Below are 17,159 nucleotides of genomic sequence, written 5' to 3' on the forward strand. Positions count from 1 at the left end.
CTCTTGCCTCAGCCTCCTGAGTAGCTAGTACTACAGGCGTGTGTCACCATGCCCAGCTTATTTATTTATTTATTTTTATTCTTTTGTGGACAGGAGGTCTCACTATGTTGTCCAAACTGGTCTTGAACTGCTGGCCTCAAGCAACTCTCCTGACTCAGCCTCTCAAAGTGTTCAGATTACAGGTGTGAGCCACCATGCCCAGGTGAGCATCTGATTCTTATCTAGAAAAACTGGCAAAGACAAAAGGAGGCAAAGAGAAGAAAGGGTTGTTTTTTTGTTTTTTGTTTTCTGACAGAGTCTCGCTCTGTTGCCCAGGCTGGAGTGCAGTGGCATGATCTCAACTCACTGCAAGCTCTGCCTTGTGGGTTCATGCTATTCTCCTGCCTCAGCCTCCCGAGTAGCTGGGACTACAGACGCCTGCCACCACACCCGGCTAATTTTGGGTATTTTTAGTAGAGATGAGATTTCACTGTGCTAGCCAGGATAATCTTGATCTCCTGACCTTGTGATCCTCCCACCTCGGCCTCCCAAAGTGCTGGGATTACAGGTGTGAGCCACCACGCCTGGCCAGAAGAAAGGGTCTTATTTCAGATCTGCAAAGAGAAGCAGAAGGGTCTTATTTCAGATCTTGGCTCTTCTGAGCTATTCAATCTCAGGTTATGTAGAGAACTCTCTAGGACTCGATTTGCTCATGGTAAAATGAGAATCTGGATTGGATCTCAAATTAGCCTTAACAATTAAAGGAGACAGCATAGGTAAAGCTCTCAGCACTCGGCGAGCACCCAATACCTGATGGCTGACTTCTACATGGTCATCCAACATTTCCCATAAGCCAGGCTCTGAGCTAAGTGCTCCATAAATATCTCGTAGACCCCCCACTACAATGACAAAGGCAGCATCAGCCCTGCTGCACAAAGAATGCACCGAGAAATGAAGTACCTTTTCCGAGGTCAGTCAGTCAAGGCTGGGTCTCTGTAATATGACATTCCCTTTCTTGTCCTTTTCTTAATTTCCCCACATTGTACTCTTAAGCCTTGGAGAGAGCTAAAACCATGCCTGTTGATCATGTTGTTTTTCTTTTTCTCTCTCTTTTTTTTTTGTGTGTGTTTTGGGAGAGAGAAGGTCTCTCTGTTGGCCAGGCTGGAGGGCAGTGGCACAATCTCAGCTCACTGCAGCCTTGACCTCTTGGGCTCAAGCAATCCTCCCACCTCAGCCTCCCAAGTAGCTGAAACCACAGGCATGCACCACAATGACTGGCTAATTTTTGTGTTGTTTGTAGAGATGGTATTTTGCCATGTTGCCCAGGTTGGTCTCAAATCCCTGAGCTCATGCAATCGGCACGCCTCAGCCTCCCACAGTGCTAGGATTACAGGCATGAGCCACCATGCCTGGCCCATGCTGTTTTCCAAACCTCTCCCTAAGAATCTTCTCTAACATGGGGTGGTGGTTATGGGGCATTTATTCTGCCATGAGTTACAGAGTCAGGGCAAACCAGGCTTTGCTAGAAACACCAGCACCTCTCATGCTCCCGGCCATGAGACTCTCCACAGGTGAAGCTATTAAAGTCAACCTTCAAAATTCTTAGGAGCTCTATAAGATGCTTAATAAACACTGATTGAATTGGAGGGTTAAAATGCCCGGGACATAAACATAGACTCCTATGATTTGGCGATGGTTTAAGACCCTTACATTGATTGACTGATTGATTGATTGATTGGCGACAGGGTCTTCCTCTGTCGCCCAGCCTAGAGTACAGTGGCACAATCACAGCACACTCCAACCTCCACCTCCAGCGATTCTCCTGCCTCAGCCTCCCAAGTAGATGGAACTACAGGTTCGCACTACCACTCCCAGCTAATTTTGTTTTTTTAATAGAGACAGGATTTTGCCATATTGGCCAGGCTGGTCTCAAACTCCTGGCCTCAAGTGATCTGCCCGCCACAGCCTCCCAAAGTGCTGGGATTACAAGTGTGAGCAACCATGCCTGGCCAACACCCTTACTTAATAGCAAACTCTAAGAAATGTCAATTTTATTCTATTTTAACTTTTTAGGACTTAAACTGTCACAGGTAACAGAGTCTGTCTTTCAATGCTGTAAGTAGAATCTCTCCAAACTAGAATATCAAAGAAAGATTTTAAATATGATACAGAAGCTCAAAATATTAGAAGAACAAGGAACCCAGAACAGCCTCTTCACATTAAGTACAAGAGAGAGGCTCAGAAAGCTGGAGAGATGTGTCCATGCCTGGTCTGAGGCAGGGTCTGGCCTGGCGCCCTGGCCTGCTGCTCCCCCGTGGGGGCTTGCCCTCATCCCAGCTCTGCCTCCCTAGCTGATCCTGTCTGTACCTCCTCCCACAGAATGGAAAAGAAGAGAAGGAGGGGATCATAAATCATATTTCTCTCATGAGTTTAGAGCGTTCTTTTCTGAGAAGTTCAAAAGCACTCAGTAATAAACCGAGGTGACAAGTTTATGTCTTTTGCTTTTAAAATGAAATTTTATTTGAACTCTTGGAGAGGCATTTACATGTTTTAATTTAGGACATTCCTCTCTTATTTCAAGGTTTCGCCCTGTGGCATTGTCTATGAGTGGGTGGGTGGGTGAAGAGGGTGGGTGCTGGGGAGGGGGTTAGCCTGTGTCTAGGCCACCCCTCTTCCCCCACAGGCTTTTCCGAATGCCTGGCCCGCCTGCAGCGGACAGAGTCCTCCCTTCGTGGGTCTTCAACAAGTTTCAACATCCACAGGAAGGAGCCCCCACCCTCAAGCTAGCTTGGCTGTTTTCCTCCTATGCCTTTTCTGCCTCTGTCCACTGCCCGCTTTTTCAGAGCCAAGAAATGGATGGAAAATCATGAATTCTGCAGGGACTAAGCTGCGGGAATCACTTTGCCTTCCTTTAACCTATTTTTTTGCTACCAGCCCCTGGGGGCTCAGAAAACAAGAAAACGCAGTTGTCAAAGTTAATGAAATTGAGACTGAGAACAACCACACTTTAAGAAGATGATGAGAGAAAGAGAGAGGGGAGGCAGGAGAGCAAGAGAGGAAGAGACAGAGATCTTGACTCATCGCACCTCCCGCACCGGCCCAGGCTTTAAACAAATGCAAAACTGTCTTTCCTTGGCCCAAGCTTTGTGCTAATGATTTTATTCAGGTGTAAACTCAAAGCCAAACTGCAATGACTAACCATGTGCAAATGCTGCCCGCCATCAGCCTTTCCAGAGAAACGTGGGGGCTGCTGCTTGCAAGCAGGTAGAACCACATGCTCAGCTTCTGGGCCCCTGCATCCAATAAATATTTGGAGAATGAATCAACTTAAGAAGCACTTAATGATTCAATATATGCCTAGGGTTTTTTATTCCCCCTGGCATCACAGGCCAGCAGGCCAAATCATACAAAACTCTCCAAGTAAAACCACTACATGGTTGTTCCAGGCAGAAGAGGAAATAGTTGGGTTCTCCGAGTGACTTCAGCAAGTTTCCCCACCACTAAACCATGGGAGAACTACAGGATGACCCTGTGATCCCTGTTCCAACCCATTTATAGATGCGAGAGACAAAAAGATGGAGCCCCACCAGACTGGGGCAAAGCAAATGAAGCCAAGGAGCCGATTCCTGCATAACAGCAGTTAAAGTACAGGAGAAAATGTTATAATAGGAGCGTAATGCCTACAAGGAAAGCACTGTTCCTACCCTGTAGATGTAGCTGGCATTTCTCCTAGGAAAACACTAAAATATCCTCAAGGGGGTCATTGCTCTCCTACCACCACTAAGCAGCTCTGGCCAATTATTTAAACGATGAAGTATCAGGGCCTGAGCCACCTAAAACACCTCGATTCAACTTTGTGAACTGTAAAGCAAACAGCTAATAATTCCTGTGGGGTTCTTTTTTCCAACTAAAGGGCAGGAAAACTTGACAAGTGACTTGAAGTTATTCAGAAGACAGGAGGGATGCAAAAACCACAAATAGATTAGACCTGTACCTGGGGCCAAAGGTCTTTCAAGAGACAATGGCAGGGACTACTTTAAGTCTGGAAAGTCTCCCCTCTCTAGCACCCTGCTTCAAAACTACCCCTTCTCTCTCCTGGATTTCTCAAAGAGAGCCTCAAGAGGTTACGAACCAGGACAGTTTTTTGCCCCAGCTCTCTCCCCATGGTACCTAGAATGGCAGCTTTTGAGAATATAACAGATATCCAGTCAGTACCACTATCCTTAGGAGAGACCACCTTTCTCCCAACCAAACTTCAAATCACCTTCTCTAAACCTTTCTTTTTAACAAAATGATGCAGTTTAAACAAAATCCAGTTTAAAACAGGTTGTTACCTGTCATATTTTAAGATTGTTGATGAGTGCCTTTCCAAAGTAAATTTATTTCTATCTTATACTGCAGTCAAAGTAATGCTGACCCTCTTGGCTAAAATGTCTTTTTTAGTACTTCTAAATGGAGTGATGGTAGCCAATGGCAGCAAACGTTTATTGAGGGCTTACTTTTGTGTGAGGCGTTTGCATCTCATCTCACCTCCTAACCACCTATGAGGTAAGTTCTAATACAGGACCATAATTGCTGTCTGCCATTCTGAAACCAAAAAAAGCTCTAAAACCCAAACATTTTCCCATAACTTACTTGGCAGCAAAACTTAATGGACCTGAAACTCATCTGGAGGCAAAGCTGCCGTGAACTAACATTAGGTTATTTAGATTTTAGTTATCCCACTTAATGTGAAGATCCCTATGGTTTGCTATACAAATGTGAATGTGTTTGGTTACTGAGTGCTTCCCTGGGTCTCTTGGAGGTTACTTAATATAAAATCTATACCCCTTAATGCCTTTCTAAACCCCCCAAATCTCAGAATTCTGAAACATCTTGCCCCAAGGGTGTAAGATAAAGTATTGTGAATCTCTATTATTAGCCCATTTCACAGATAAGAAACTAAGACTCCTTGAGTGAAGCAACTTGCCCAAGGCCACATGGTGGACAAGAGGCTAGAGCCCACTCTGAGACTGGCAGTCTCTCTGAGTCTGGGCTTGTAAACACTGGTGGGCCACTATAAGGCATGTCTCAGTCCCCACCTTAGACAACTTCCGCTGGGAAGAAGCACTGTGCTAGCATGGCTTTTCTCCGTAATCAACTATCTGAGGAATGCTGAAATGGAAGAGCAGAAAACACCAACCAGAAACACAGTGATTCCAAGGGCCTGGTGCTTACCTTGCCTAGGACAGTGAGGCATGGTTTCGGGTCCAATTCTGGCTGTTCCAGCTTCACCACTCCTACCCAGCCATATTCATACAAGTCCTCTTCGTCATTGTTATTACATAGGCCCAGTGGGTGCATCTAGGAAATAAAATGGGAAGAAAACTTCAGCAGGCAAGCTACATGTTTGCTTGACTCATACTGTGTATTTCTCAGATACTATAGCCAAAAGTAATGTCAAAACTTAAAATTTTAAGAGTGGGGACAGTTTTTCAACCCAAGGGGAATTTTATTTCAGCACAATGAGCTGAGCACTGGGGAGAACACAATAGAGCCATTATAAATGTATATTATGCATGCTTCTTTACTGCCTTTTAAGTGATGGTGATCCAAGGTGGAAACTGCCCAATAGGATCTAGGGAAAGAAAACAGCACAATTCCCATATAAATGCCAATCTAAATTGCTGTGAAATACCATAAATTTAACACTAAGTAGCAATTACAGACAAGACTAGCTAGGTTAGTATCCAAGATTGTTTGGCTTCTAGACTTCAACAACATGTCTACTTCAACTTACGTAAGAGGATCTGGAAACACATCCCGGACTCTATGCAGAGACCACAGAAATCACCAGTGTAATTAACAGGCTGTTTAAAGGCTACCCGTGGTTACTGGGAAACAGATAAAATTCTTTGAGGTCTTTTCAAAATTTGCAAAGCACAAAATCAAAGATGGGTAGATAAGCAGTGTCAAATTTCTGTGTGTGAAAGTGCAGTCAAACCAGAACAACCCTAAGGTCTGTGCTCACAGTTCTATCATTGAGTGGTACCAGGCCCTAGAATCCCTAATAACAATCTGAGAAGAGGAAATCCTCAGGGATAAACATAACTTATCAAGAAGTTGATAAGCCTAGCACTGTGTGTGCTAAGCTCTTAAATAAGTGGAAGAAATATGTCTTTAGATTCATGACAAGTTAGAAACACAAGAGACCTAAGAACACACTGTAGACAGAATATGGTCCCCAAGATATCTATGTCCCAATCTCCAGAACCTGTGCATAAGTTACCTGACACAGCCAGAGACTTTGCAGATGTGATTGAGTTTGAGATGGACAGATTCCCTGAATTATCTGTGTTGGTCCAGTGCAATCACAAAGGTCCTCATAAGGGAAGCAGGGAAGCATGAGAAAGACGGAGAACAGATGTGATGACAGAAGCAGAGGCTGATGTACTCTGAAGGTGGAGGAGGGGGCCATTAATCAAGAAATGAGGATGGCCTCTAGAAGCTGACAAAGATGAAAAATGGATTCTCCCCTCAAGCTTCCAGAAAGAATGTAGCCCTGAAGACCTGTTTGGAACTTCTGACCTCCAGAACTGTAAGAGAAAATATTTGTGTTGCTTTAAGCCACTAAGTTTGTAGAAACTTGTTACAGCAGCAAATAGGAAACTAATACGCCCACCTTGTGCCCTGGTTGTTTTACAGATAAGAACAGAAATCCAAGATAAGTGGCTTTTCCAACACATAGCCAGTATGTAGCACACCCGGAGGTCTCCAGGCCCTTGGATTCACAATCCAGTGCCTTCCCACTCCACTTGCTTACTTTATCCTCCCTTCCTCTGAGAGCTGACCATCTGACAGGGGAAGTTTAAGAGATAAAATCCTTAGAAAAAAAAGTTTCCAGCTCTAAATCCTGTGGTATTCAAGTGTAACATGAGTTTGGTGCAGGCAGCAAGAGTTGCTAGAATGTCTGGAGAGGCTTTGTGCAGCTGCTGAGCCTCGAGAGAGCTTCGAAGGAAGTGTTAGACTGACCAGGGCAAAATGAGAGAGGGAAGTCAGTTCCAAGCCTGGGGAGGAGTTGCTAAGAGATGATATAGAGGGGGGAAAAGAATACATCCAGTCTGATGAGTAGGAAGGGTTACTGTCTACACTGAGAAGGAAAGAGAAGGGCTCAAAAATCAGGATGGAGTCTGGACACCAAGACAGTATTACAGGTTCTTAGGCAGAAGACGGTGTACTGAAAGAAGTTATTTTAGGCAGGCAGGTAACCTCTTCAGCAGTGGTATTCTTGGACTCCAGAGACAGCAACAAGTGGAGGGCAAAAGTTGCAGGCCAAAAATGAGAGATCCTTGACAATTCAATGAAACAACAGGAAAGGGGTTGCACAAGTTCATAAGGCAGGTGAGAGGTCACCACTGCTGAGCACAGGGTGGCCAGCAGCTGTCTTTACAGTGGATGAGAGATACCCCACCCCTTGGGAATTCCAAGATATGAGATAGAGGGCCCTGGGACATCCAAATTTGCAGGAGCTTTCAGGCTCACGGAATATGCCTGAAGGGCCAATGGAGGTTCTGTGGTGCCGCGGGTGGTGCAACCTTTCCTCCAGGATGCCCCCGCAGGATTCAGCCCACTCTAGAATGTTCTACAGTTATTAAACAATGAGTAGTCTGAAATGCTGAGACCTCCGACTAGAAAAAAGGTGAGCAAGAGGAATGAGCCAATTATGTCAACAGCTCAGGCACCTCTGACCTCCGGGAAAGGGCTCAAGACCCGGCTCACTCCAGCACAGCTCAGCCAGCTTCCGGAAGTCTCAGGTCAAATCATGGTAACGGCAACCAATATTCCACAGAATTTTTAACCTGGCCACGCAACTTGGAGGTTTCCAGATGAATGGCTGCTTTTGGTTACTTATATACTTATGGGGTTTGACCAATGATAAAGAGTTGCTTTGGAGGAGCAGAGGCATCACTCAGGTCTAAGACGTTGCATCTATATCAAAACTTTACTAAAGAAAGGAGCCAGGCACAAAACACCGCATACTGTATGATTCCATTACATGTCCAGAAGAGGCAAATCCATTGAGACAGAAAGCAGACTAGTGGTTGCCAGGGGCAGCAGGGAGGGGGCAAATGAGGAGTGACTGCTCAATGGGTACAGGGCTTCCTTTTGGGTGATGGAAACGTTCTGGAACTAGATGGTGGTGAAGATTGCACAACACTGTGAACATATTAAATGCCACTGAATTTCATGCTTTAAAATGATTACAATGGTGAATTTTATATGAATTTCACAATTAAAAGGTTTAAAAAAAAAAAACAAAAAGCAACTGTCCTAAGAGCTTACTCAGGAATGACTTACGCCCTGCCTAGCACTGTCCTCAGCTAACACGGACATCCCACAGTGAAGGACAATGTGCTTTCTACCCTTCCAGAGCCTAAGTGAATTCCAGCAGCCCTTCAGGAAACTGTGTCCTGCAGAATACTACCTACCACAAGATGAAAAACAGGTTCTTGCACAAGTAAATAACACTGAGAAGCTCTTCATAGGGACTCAGGATCTACATGTGTGAATTAAAGCTCTGCAGTGGCCAATGGTTTAATAGGGCTTTTAACCTTTGCTAAAACCACCATTTCCTACCCTTTGTTTATAAACTTGTTTTGCATTTAATCTGATCACGTGATTTCATGGGACACACTTTGAGAGATGCTAAGTTAGGGAGAACACACATACACACGCATGACAATAAACCAACAGTAAATATGACATGAGGCAAAGCTAAATGTCTGCAAATGCTGAACACCCATGACGCAAAGACTTAAGGCCACGGTAGAAAGAAATGGAGGGATAGTTGAGGACAGCTGGAGAAATGACGAGGCTTGGGAAAGTGGCAGATGTGGAGGATGGGAAGAAGACAAGGAATGGGAACCCAGAGGCAGCTGAAGCCAAAGCCCAGGCCTGACCCACTGCAGCCAGTGAGGTGGAAGTGGGCCTGACCAGGCCAGAGGCTTACTCTCTTGAAGAAGCAGAACACACGGCCTCAGGAAAAGCATGTGGAGAGCGTGTCCAGGCATGCAGAAATCTGAACTACGTAAGCCTCAAACACACCCAGGGGTCCCTTAGGGCTGTCAGGCCAGTGCCCTGGGCTGCACTTCACTGCCAGCCTCTCTCCTCTCCTAAGCAGTCATTCCTTCCCACTTTCCTCCAAACTCCTCTATCAAATCTTCCCAACACTGGGGTGGGTGACTTAGCAGTGCAACACGTCAGCCCCGTAAAGGGCATTGACTTGTGAACAGGAATGAAAGCCTTTAAAACTAAAAAGATTTTTCTAAAGTGCCAGTGGGAGGGATGCTTTACCCTCTTGTGGAGGGTAAAGAAGCCACTAAGATCACATCTCAGAGGATAAAAAACCTACCTAACCATCCATTCCACTTTCCCACTTCCACCTTAAGTTCCTTCTCTCCTGAGATCCTTATTCCAGTTTACATCTCCAGCACAAGTCTGTTAATTCAATCTAACAGGCTCCTTTGACCCACCTATTGAATACCATATTATATGATTCAGGTCTCTGTTAGCTAGCCCCGATGACAGTATCAACTACCCTAGGCCTCCAGCCACTTCCACTCTGAGGTTCTCTTTTCCCAAGGGCTCCAAGTTATGAGCTCTGGAGATGTTTTTATAGAGAAGCAGAAGTAGTCATTATGTGAAAATATTCCTTAGTGAACTGACCTGTCCCAAGGATGGAGTATTCTAGGCAAAGGTATAAAATGCAAATGAACATACCATTTTGTTTGCATTTTACGGGGAAAGTGAGAGGCCTTTCCCATTAATTGGACATCTACTATGTTAACACCTTTTTTTTTTTTAAGGCAGGGTCTCATTCTGTCCCCCAGATGGGAGTGCAGTGGCACGATCACAGCTTACTGCAGCCTCGACCTCCTAGGCTCAAGCAATCCTGCCACCTCATTTATTGACTTTTTTTGTGTATGTAGAGACAGGTCTCACTATGTTGCCCAGGCTGGTATTGAACTCCTAGGCTCAAGCAATCCTTCTGCCTTGGCCTCCCAAAGTGCTGGAATTACAGGTGTGAGCTGCTGCACCTGACCAGTTTACACATTTTAATCTAATATTTAATCCAACAGGGAACTCCTGCTAATTGTTGGAATATCAGATGATATAGTGACTAAACTATGTAAATAAGTTGCAAACTAGAACTGCAAATCAGCAACCAATGCAGAATTTAACAGAGTCCATGAAAGTCCTATTAGTCAACAACTGGATTCTACTCAAAGCCAATGGCAAACAATCTAGTTAAGGATTAAAGAAGAAACACGCATGGGAGCTTCCACAGAGAATGATCAAAGGATTAAGAGAGACCTTCGGAAAAAGTGAGAGTCCTCTCAGTTGGAAAACAACTTTTTTTTTTTTTAGACAGAGTCTCCGTTGCCCAGGCTGGAGCACAGTGGTGAGATCTCAGCTCACTGCAACCTCTGCCTCCTGGGTTCAAGCAATTCTCTTGCCTCAGCCTCCTGAGTAGCTGGGATTACAGCCACCCACCACCACACTTGGCTAATTTTTGTATTTTTAGTACAGTCAGGGTTTCACCTCGTTGGCCAGGCTGGTCTCAAATTCCTGACCTCAGGTGATCCACCTGCCTTGGACTCCCAAAGTGCTGGGATTACAGACATGAGCCATCGCACCCGGCTGAACTCAAACCTAAGTAAAGGCCATATGCACAGTCTTATACAATTTTGCTGAGAATATCCCCACACTGCCCATACGAGATTCAATCTTTGTTTATTCTCAAAAATCAGTCCAAGGCTGCAATTATAATTTAAATATAAACCATTACTTTCATTTTTATTTTTCAAGATATAGCCCCAATGAAATGTTTATTTCTACTTTCTCCTAAGAAATACTGGGCCCTAAGCCAGGCATAGTGACACTACAATCCCAGCTACTGGGAAGCTGAGGTGGGAGGATGATTTGAACCCAGGCGCTTGAGACCAGCCTGGCCAACATAGCAAGATTGTGTCTCAATTTTTTTTAAAAGATAAAAAAGAATTATTAGCCTCTAATTTTAAAAGATCCCAAGGTCCTAATTTGGATAACAATCATCTGTAGAGAATAAGAACCTTTTCCACAAGAAATTCCTATACTCTTCCAAAGTTTCGGCTAGACACTGCTTCCACGCCATCCCTGCAATCATCAGGTAAAAACCAGGCATGTTATTCACACATGCTAACACCAGCCAGCGACATATAGGCACTGACAACATACAAGATCTGTGTGGTTCTGAATGCCTAATCATTCAAAATTCTTCGTAGGATACTTCAGTGTATGGTGTTCAAGCATATTAACTTTGAACTTAATGTAGCATATAAGCATTTAAAAGTTGCAGGCATTTCTGAGTTTACTTTCTTAAAATACATGGATGCATAGGGCTTTCCTAGTCAGATGCTTGACATTTATGTTTTCGCCTTATTATTTTTAAGAAAGTTAAAAACAGCTGAGTTGTAAGAACTCAAGGACATCAGAATGAACTACTAATGAAAACATAAAGAAAAAAATCAAATAGACATGGAAACCTTAGACTGGAACCAAGACTCCATCGAACAGAGAATACTAAGGGGAAGGATGGCCTGAAATGAGAAGACAAGCAAAACTTCTGGGGCAGATTCACAGAAGAACTTGATGCAAATAATAAGCTACAATGAAAGTACAAGGGTATAACAGAAAATATGCCCTGGGTTATAACTTTGATTTTGTTTTACTTTTGCTCTTTGTGCAATAACTTTGGGATACTCAACATCTTGCTTAAGTCAACTGAAGGAAAATGCCTACCCACTCCTTTATCATGAGTTTGACATTATTATGAAACTGTCGCTCTTACCCTCTCACTCCTTATTTTGTTCCAATGGATATTTTGGGAAGGAAGGAATGAGATTTGAGATCATGCAATCTTGTGTTGAAATCTCACTTCTGCCTTTTATGATGCACATCACCTAGGCAGATGAGTTGATTTCTATAAACCTTGATTTTTAAAATTATTTGTATAAATTGAAGTGTGATTTTGTTACATGGCTATATTGTGCAGTGGGTGAAATCTGGGCTTTTAGTGTATCCATCACCTGAATAATGTAAATGGTACCCATTAAGTAATTTCCCATAACCCATTCCCCTTCCTCCCCTCCACCCACCCTTCTGAGTCTCTAATGCCTGTACTTCCACACTCTATGCCCCTATATGTTTTCCATATGGATTTTCTTATCTGTAAAATGGAGACTGTAGCATCTGTCTTAACTGATAAGGACAAATACAGACATCCTTAAGGATTAAATGAGATAAAATACATCAACATAGTAACACCAGTAGACATTTCATCAATGGGAAAGCTCTATCCTTCAACTTCTCTAGACCTGTCATGTTCATTTGTATTTTATGCCTTTACCTAGAATACTTTGCCCTTCAAGACCAACTTAAATGTCACCCCTTCCATGGAGCTTTCTTGAATCAACTAATACTTCTTGAGTCTCAAATGCTTTGTATGGTGCTTACTGGTTCCTACAGCCTCCCCTCTAAGATGGGCACCTGCTTCTAGAAAGACAGTCTTATTCAGAAGTCCCCTTTCACCCTACCCAGAGCTTTGTACCCAACAGGTGCTCAATAAATGACTGCTGGCTGAACAAATGATCTCTGGCCTGGAGGCAGGCCTGCTACCATGTCTCTTGCTGTCTTTGGTGAGCCACTTGGGTCTCTGCTCTGCTAAGTGAGGTACCAGGGCAAATACGTCAGGATTTAATCAACTTGCTGCATGAACTTTGAAAGACCTAGCTCTTACAGTTATTGATTATTGAGTCATCAAAGACATCCCCAGGACAAAAAAGATTTACTGGCAATGGTATAGGAGCAAAGGCTGCTCCTCCTTGGCCTTGCTGTGGGGCCACAGCAGCCCAAGCACGCTGGGGTGGCTACTGCTTACTATACACAGAGACCACAACACTGGTGCCCTTCACCGTGACAGCACCTTGAAAGGGCAGTAGAAGGGGAGGGAGAATGGAAGATGTCCTCCCCAAAAAAGCAAGTCTCAAATTTTCCCACCCATGTCCAACCTCAGGAGTTGCTGTCAGCAACAACAAAACAAAGAAATAAAACTAAGGAAAAGGCAGGCATGGGATCCAAGCACAGGGACTCCCACAGATTAGAGAAATAAAGAGAAATCCCAGGACGATGGCTTTGCAACCAGCCTGTTAAAGGACAGGTCCAGATGGGGCCAGAAGGATGAGGCTACAGGACAGCCAAACAAACAAACAACAACAAAAACATAACTCATTACCCAGTGGGTTAGATGATACTGAGGAGAGTTTATAGTTCTGAACAAGAGGATGACAAGTGATAGTTACAGCAAACTAAAGTAATGGAGGGCCAGGGTGAGGGGAGCAATGATTAACTCCAGAAAAAAAAAACAAAAAGTTACACCAGGATCGGAACCCATAATCAGGGTATGACCTATGTGATATAACTACATTGGAAGAATGCAGAAATGAGAAGAGGGGAGTGAAAAGCAAAATCTTTTTCTACAGAAGGAGGTCAACACATTATTCTGCAATTGACTATAAGAGTTACAGAAATTTAGAAACAATCACAAAGATGAAGAGCAAAAGAAACCACTAAAGAATTGAAAATAGTTGCCTCTGGGAAGAGCAATCAGGGGTAGTGAAGGTGAATCAAGAAAATGCTCTTTTTTATTATAAACCGTGATGTACGCTTTGTCTTTTTATAAACAGACATGTGAATGATTTTGATCAAAAATTTTATGCAATGCTAGAAATAATTACTCCCTTTCTCCAAGTGTTCCAGCAGATTCTATGGGTCCTCCTCACTGGAAAAGGCAGGGAAGGATTTCATCAGGCCCAAGAGAGACCCCACAGGATCCCTGCACTGAGGAGCGGACATCTGAAGGGAGACTTTGTCTGAGATGGCTGTTCTGGGAGCCATCCAGGATGTGGGCTGGTGATGACTCAGGGAGACACAGTAAGAGAAAGAACCGGTAGCTCTCACCACCCTTCGCAACCAAAAATAGCTCCCAGGTGGCATCAGAGTGTGACATAGATTTGGGTGTTACAGAGACAGCAGACACAATAACCAGGGTGATTGTTCTGAGAAGCTCCAGTTTTCTCCCAGACACAGATATAACCTCTAGAAGAGGCACTGAACATTCCACTTGCATTTCTGAATAGAGTTACTAAGGCAAAATGCTACCAACAAGCAATGCATATACCTGGCCATCTCTGGTACCAGGTATCAAACAACTCGTTTTATGTTTAAATATGAAGATGAACTTTCTTCAATTTCCTCAGAGCCCAGTGAGACTGACTATCATGGTTTCATGTGGTTTCATGTTTTGTTAATGGACAAAGAAGGTAGGGGAACTTCGAAGCCAAAAGACGATGTCAGACAAGGTTAAATATCTGGAGAAAAAGAACTATGTTCCCTTGAGTATGGTACATCAAGCCAAACTTTGAAACCAAGACCAGCTCTTTAAGAAGCTTTCAGTACAAAATCCTTGAGATATACTGGTGCACCTTCCACATGTCTGAAAGGGCAAAATTGAAACTAGGGCTAGTGGTGCTTTTATCCAAGGTTACAAATCTCTACACTAGGCTGAGAGTTTAAAATAACTTCAAAACAGCCGCCTGCTTCTAAGTGGGTTACTGTTACACAGGAGCCAAATACTAAACTAATAGGAGGACGAGACATTTCACTCTGTAATATTATCTCATCAAAAAATTCCTGGGGATTTAAAAGGGAAACTTCCTTCCTTTTGTTCTTTTGCCACTATCGGCCAGGGTAGGGTGTCGCTGTGGTACAGAGTTTCACATCAGTCCCAGACCTTTTCTTATAAGGTGTGGTGGCTAGAACTAAGACTTATAATTTACGTGAAGGAATGGAAAAAGGACAGCCCCACCCATTTTTCTCTTGAATCATAAGGATTTTTTTCCCTCTTCTATTGTACAAAGAAACGGACAATTCTTTTGCTCTTTGAACAAACAGCCTAACCCTTTTTCTGGATCTAGAATCAAACGGAACCTGAATAGTTATTCTCCCTGTTGTCATAGCAATGAGGGTAACTGTGATGGGTCAGAAACTACCCCAGACACTAAAAAGCTGCTGGCTGTTGCTGCTGTTTCACAGAGAATTCCAGCTGGGAACTGCCTGAGGACTGTGGAGTTCTCTCGGCTGAGGACTCTGGCTTTCGGAACACTCAGCTGGAGTCTCTCCCAGTGGGTATCACTTTTTTTGAGAAAACCCAAAAAGAGCCTCTATACTTATTTGGTTCCTCTGTACCAAATGAACAACTGAGAAGTGACCTGTCAGAAACTTGGGGAAGCAGCAAGCATTTCAAATCCGCTTTTTCCCTTGAGTATCTCCTATGCCCTAGACTTTCATTTTGTCAGAGAATTATGTTGAAACTTACATATGGCCCCATGTATATCTCGTATCGGACTTTACAAACCCTCACTTAGAATGGCTGTTGCTAGTTTCAAGTAGATAAGATGCCTCGTAAGTTAAAAATATTTTTAAAGTGTGCAGTAGACTATAGAAACCTTAAGCTAAATTAATTCTAAATTCATTCTTGAAGTGACTCAAAGAGACCCATGTGCCTACCAGATGACAAGTATTGTTCTCTACATAGAAATTCACTGACATAGTTTTACTTCAAATTGCAAGGCAACTTATAAAGGACACTTGATCGTGCTTATTACGAAAAGGATTAGGTGCTTAAACACATCAAAGAGTTACTAAATTAAGATGAAATACAATACTATAAAACAACAAATCATTCAAACTACATGATGCTGAACTGAAACTAGAAAAATAAGTGAAAAAAATTCCAAAGCTATATTAATTTATTTTTTATTGAGACAGGGTCTCACTTTGTCACCCAGGCTGGCGTGTAGAGGCGCAATCTCTCAGTCCCCCAGGTAGTTGGGATTACAGGCATGCACCACCATGCCCAGCTAATTTTTGTATTTTTAGTAGAGACAGGGTCTCACTATGTTGTCCAGGCTGGTCTCAAACTCCTGGATCCAACTCAAGTAACCCACCCACCTCCGCCTCCCAACGTGCTGGGATTACAGGTATAAGCCACTACACCCAGCCTATTTATTTTTTGAGACAGGGTACTGCTCTGTTGCCCATGCTGGAGTGCAGTGGCATGATCTTCACTTACTGCAACCTCTGCCTCATTTATATTTTTATAAATGATGAAGCAACATGAGCTAAGTCAATTCCTTTAGGACAATTAGTGAACCAGATAGTGACAAAGTGGGGCAGAAAGTACAAACGTATTTTTTAAACTTCTCCATATGAGCAGGTACAGAACAAAGATACACTGCAAGGAAAGAAATGATTGAGAGTTAAGGGACACATGCAACTAATTTATAGTAAGAAAACAGAATCATCATCCACCTTATTGGTGATGAATACAACGGCAAAATCAGTCAAGTAAACCAGCTACTAAACCCCACTTGGGCAAACACATTCTGGCCATGCTGCAAATTGGCTTGATTTGGGGGGAAGCGGTCTGGCAATGAGACAATGCCCAAGCTCTGTATGTCCTTCCCCCAACAATTTCATTTTTCAAACAAACCCTGAGGAAATAACCTCAAAGTAGTAATTTTTTTTTTCTTGAAACAGAGGCTTGCTCTGTTGCCCAGGGTAGAGTGCAGTCGTATGATCTCAGCTCACTGCAACCTCTGCCTCCCAGATTCAAGCGATTCTCCTGCCTTAGCCTCCCAAGGAGCTGGGATTACAGGCACCCGCCACCACGCCTGGCTAATTTTTGTACTTTTAGTAGAGACGAGGTTTCATCACGTTGGCAAGGCTGGTCTTGAACTCTTTTTTTTTTTTTTTTTTTTTTTTTTTTTGAGACGGAGTCTCGCTCTGTAGCCCAGGCTGGAGTGCAGTGGCCGGATCTCAGCTCACTGCAAGCTCCGCCTCCCGGGTTCACGCCATTCTCCGGCCTCAGCCTCCCGAGTAGCTGGGACTACAGGCGCTGCCACCTCGCCCGGCTATTTTTTTTTTGTATTTCTTAGTAGAGACGGGGTTTCACCGTGTTAGCCAGGATGGTCTCGATCTCCTGACCTCGTGATCCGCCCATCTCGGCCTCCCAAAGTGCTGGGATTACAGGCTTGAGCCAC

General features: G+C 43.7%; 1 protein-coding gene across 11 annotated transcripts in view; it reads right to left on the reverse strand.

Moving 5' to 3' along the window:
* Nucleotides 1-17,159, reverse strand: part of ZNRF3 (zinc and ring finger 3) — a 176,841-nt gene that overhangs the window by 64,467 nt on the left and 95,215 nt on the right. For all 11 annotated transcript variants that reach the window (XM_077950148.1, XM_077950149.1, XM_028827893.2 and 8 more), the window contains one exon: nucleotides 5,197-5,322. In XM_077950148.1, the coding sequence (XP_077806274.1) occupies nucleotides 5,197-5,322 (126 nt within the window). The remainder of the gene's footprint in view (nucleotides 1-5,196; nucleotides 5,323-17,159) is intronic.

This window comes from Macaca mulatta, chromosome 10 (genome assembly GCF_049350105.2).
Source record: "Macaca mulatta isolate MMU2019108-1 chromosome 10, T2T-MMU8v2.0, whole genome shotgun sequence".
In the NCBI taxonomy this organism is placed as follows: Eukaryota; Metazoa; Chordata; class Mammalia; order Primates; family Cercopithecidae; genus Macaca; species Macaca mulatta.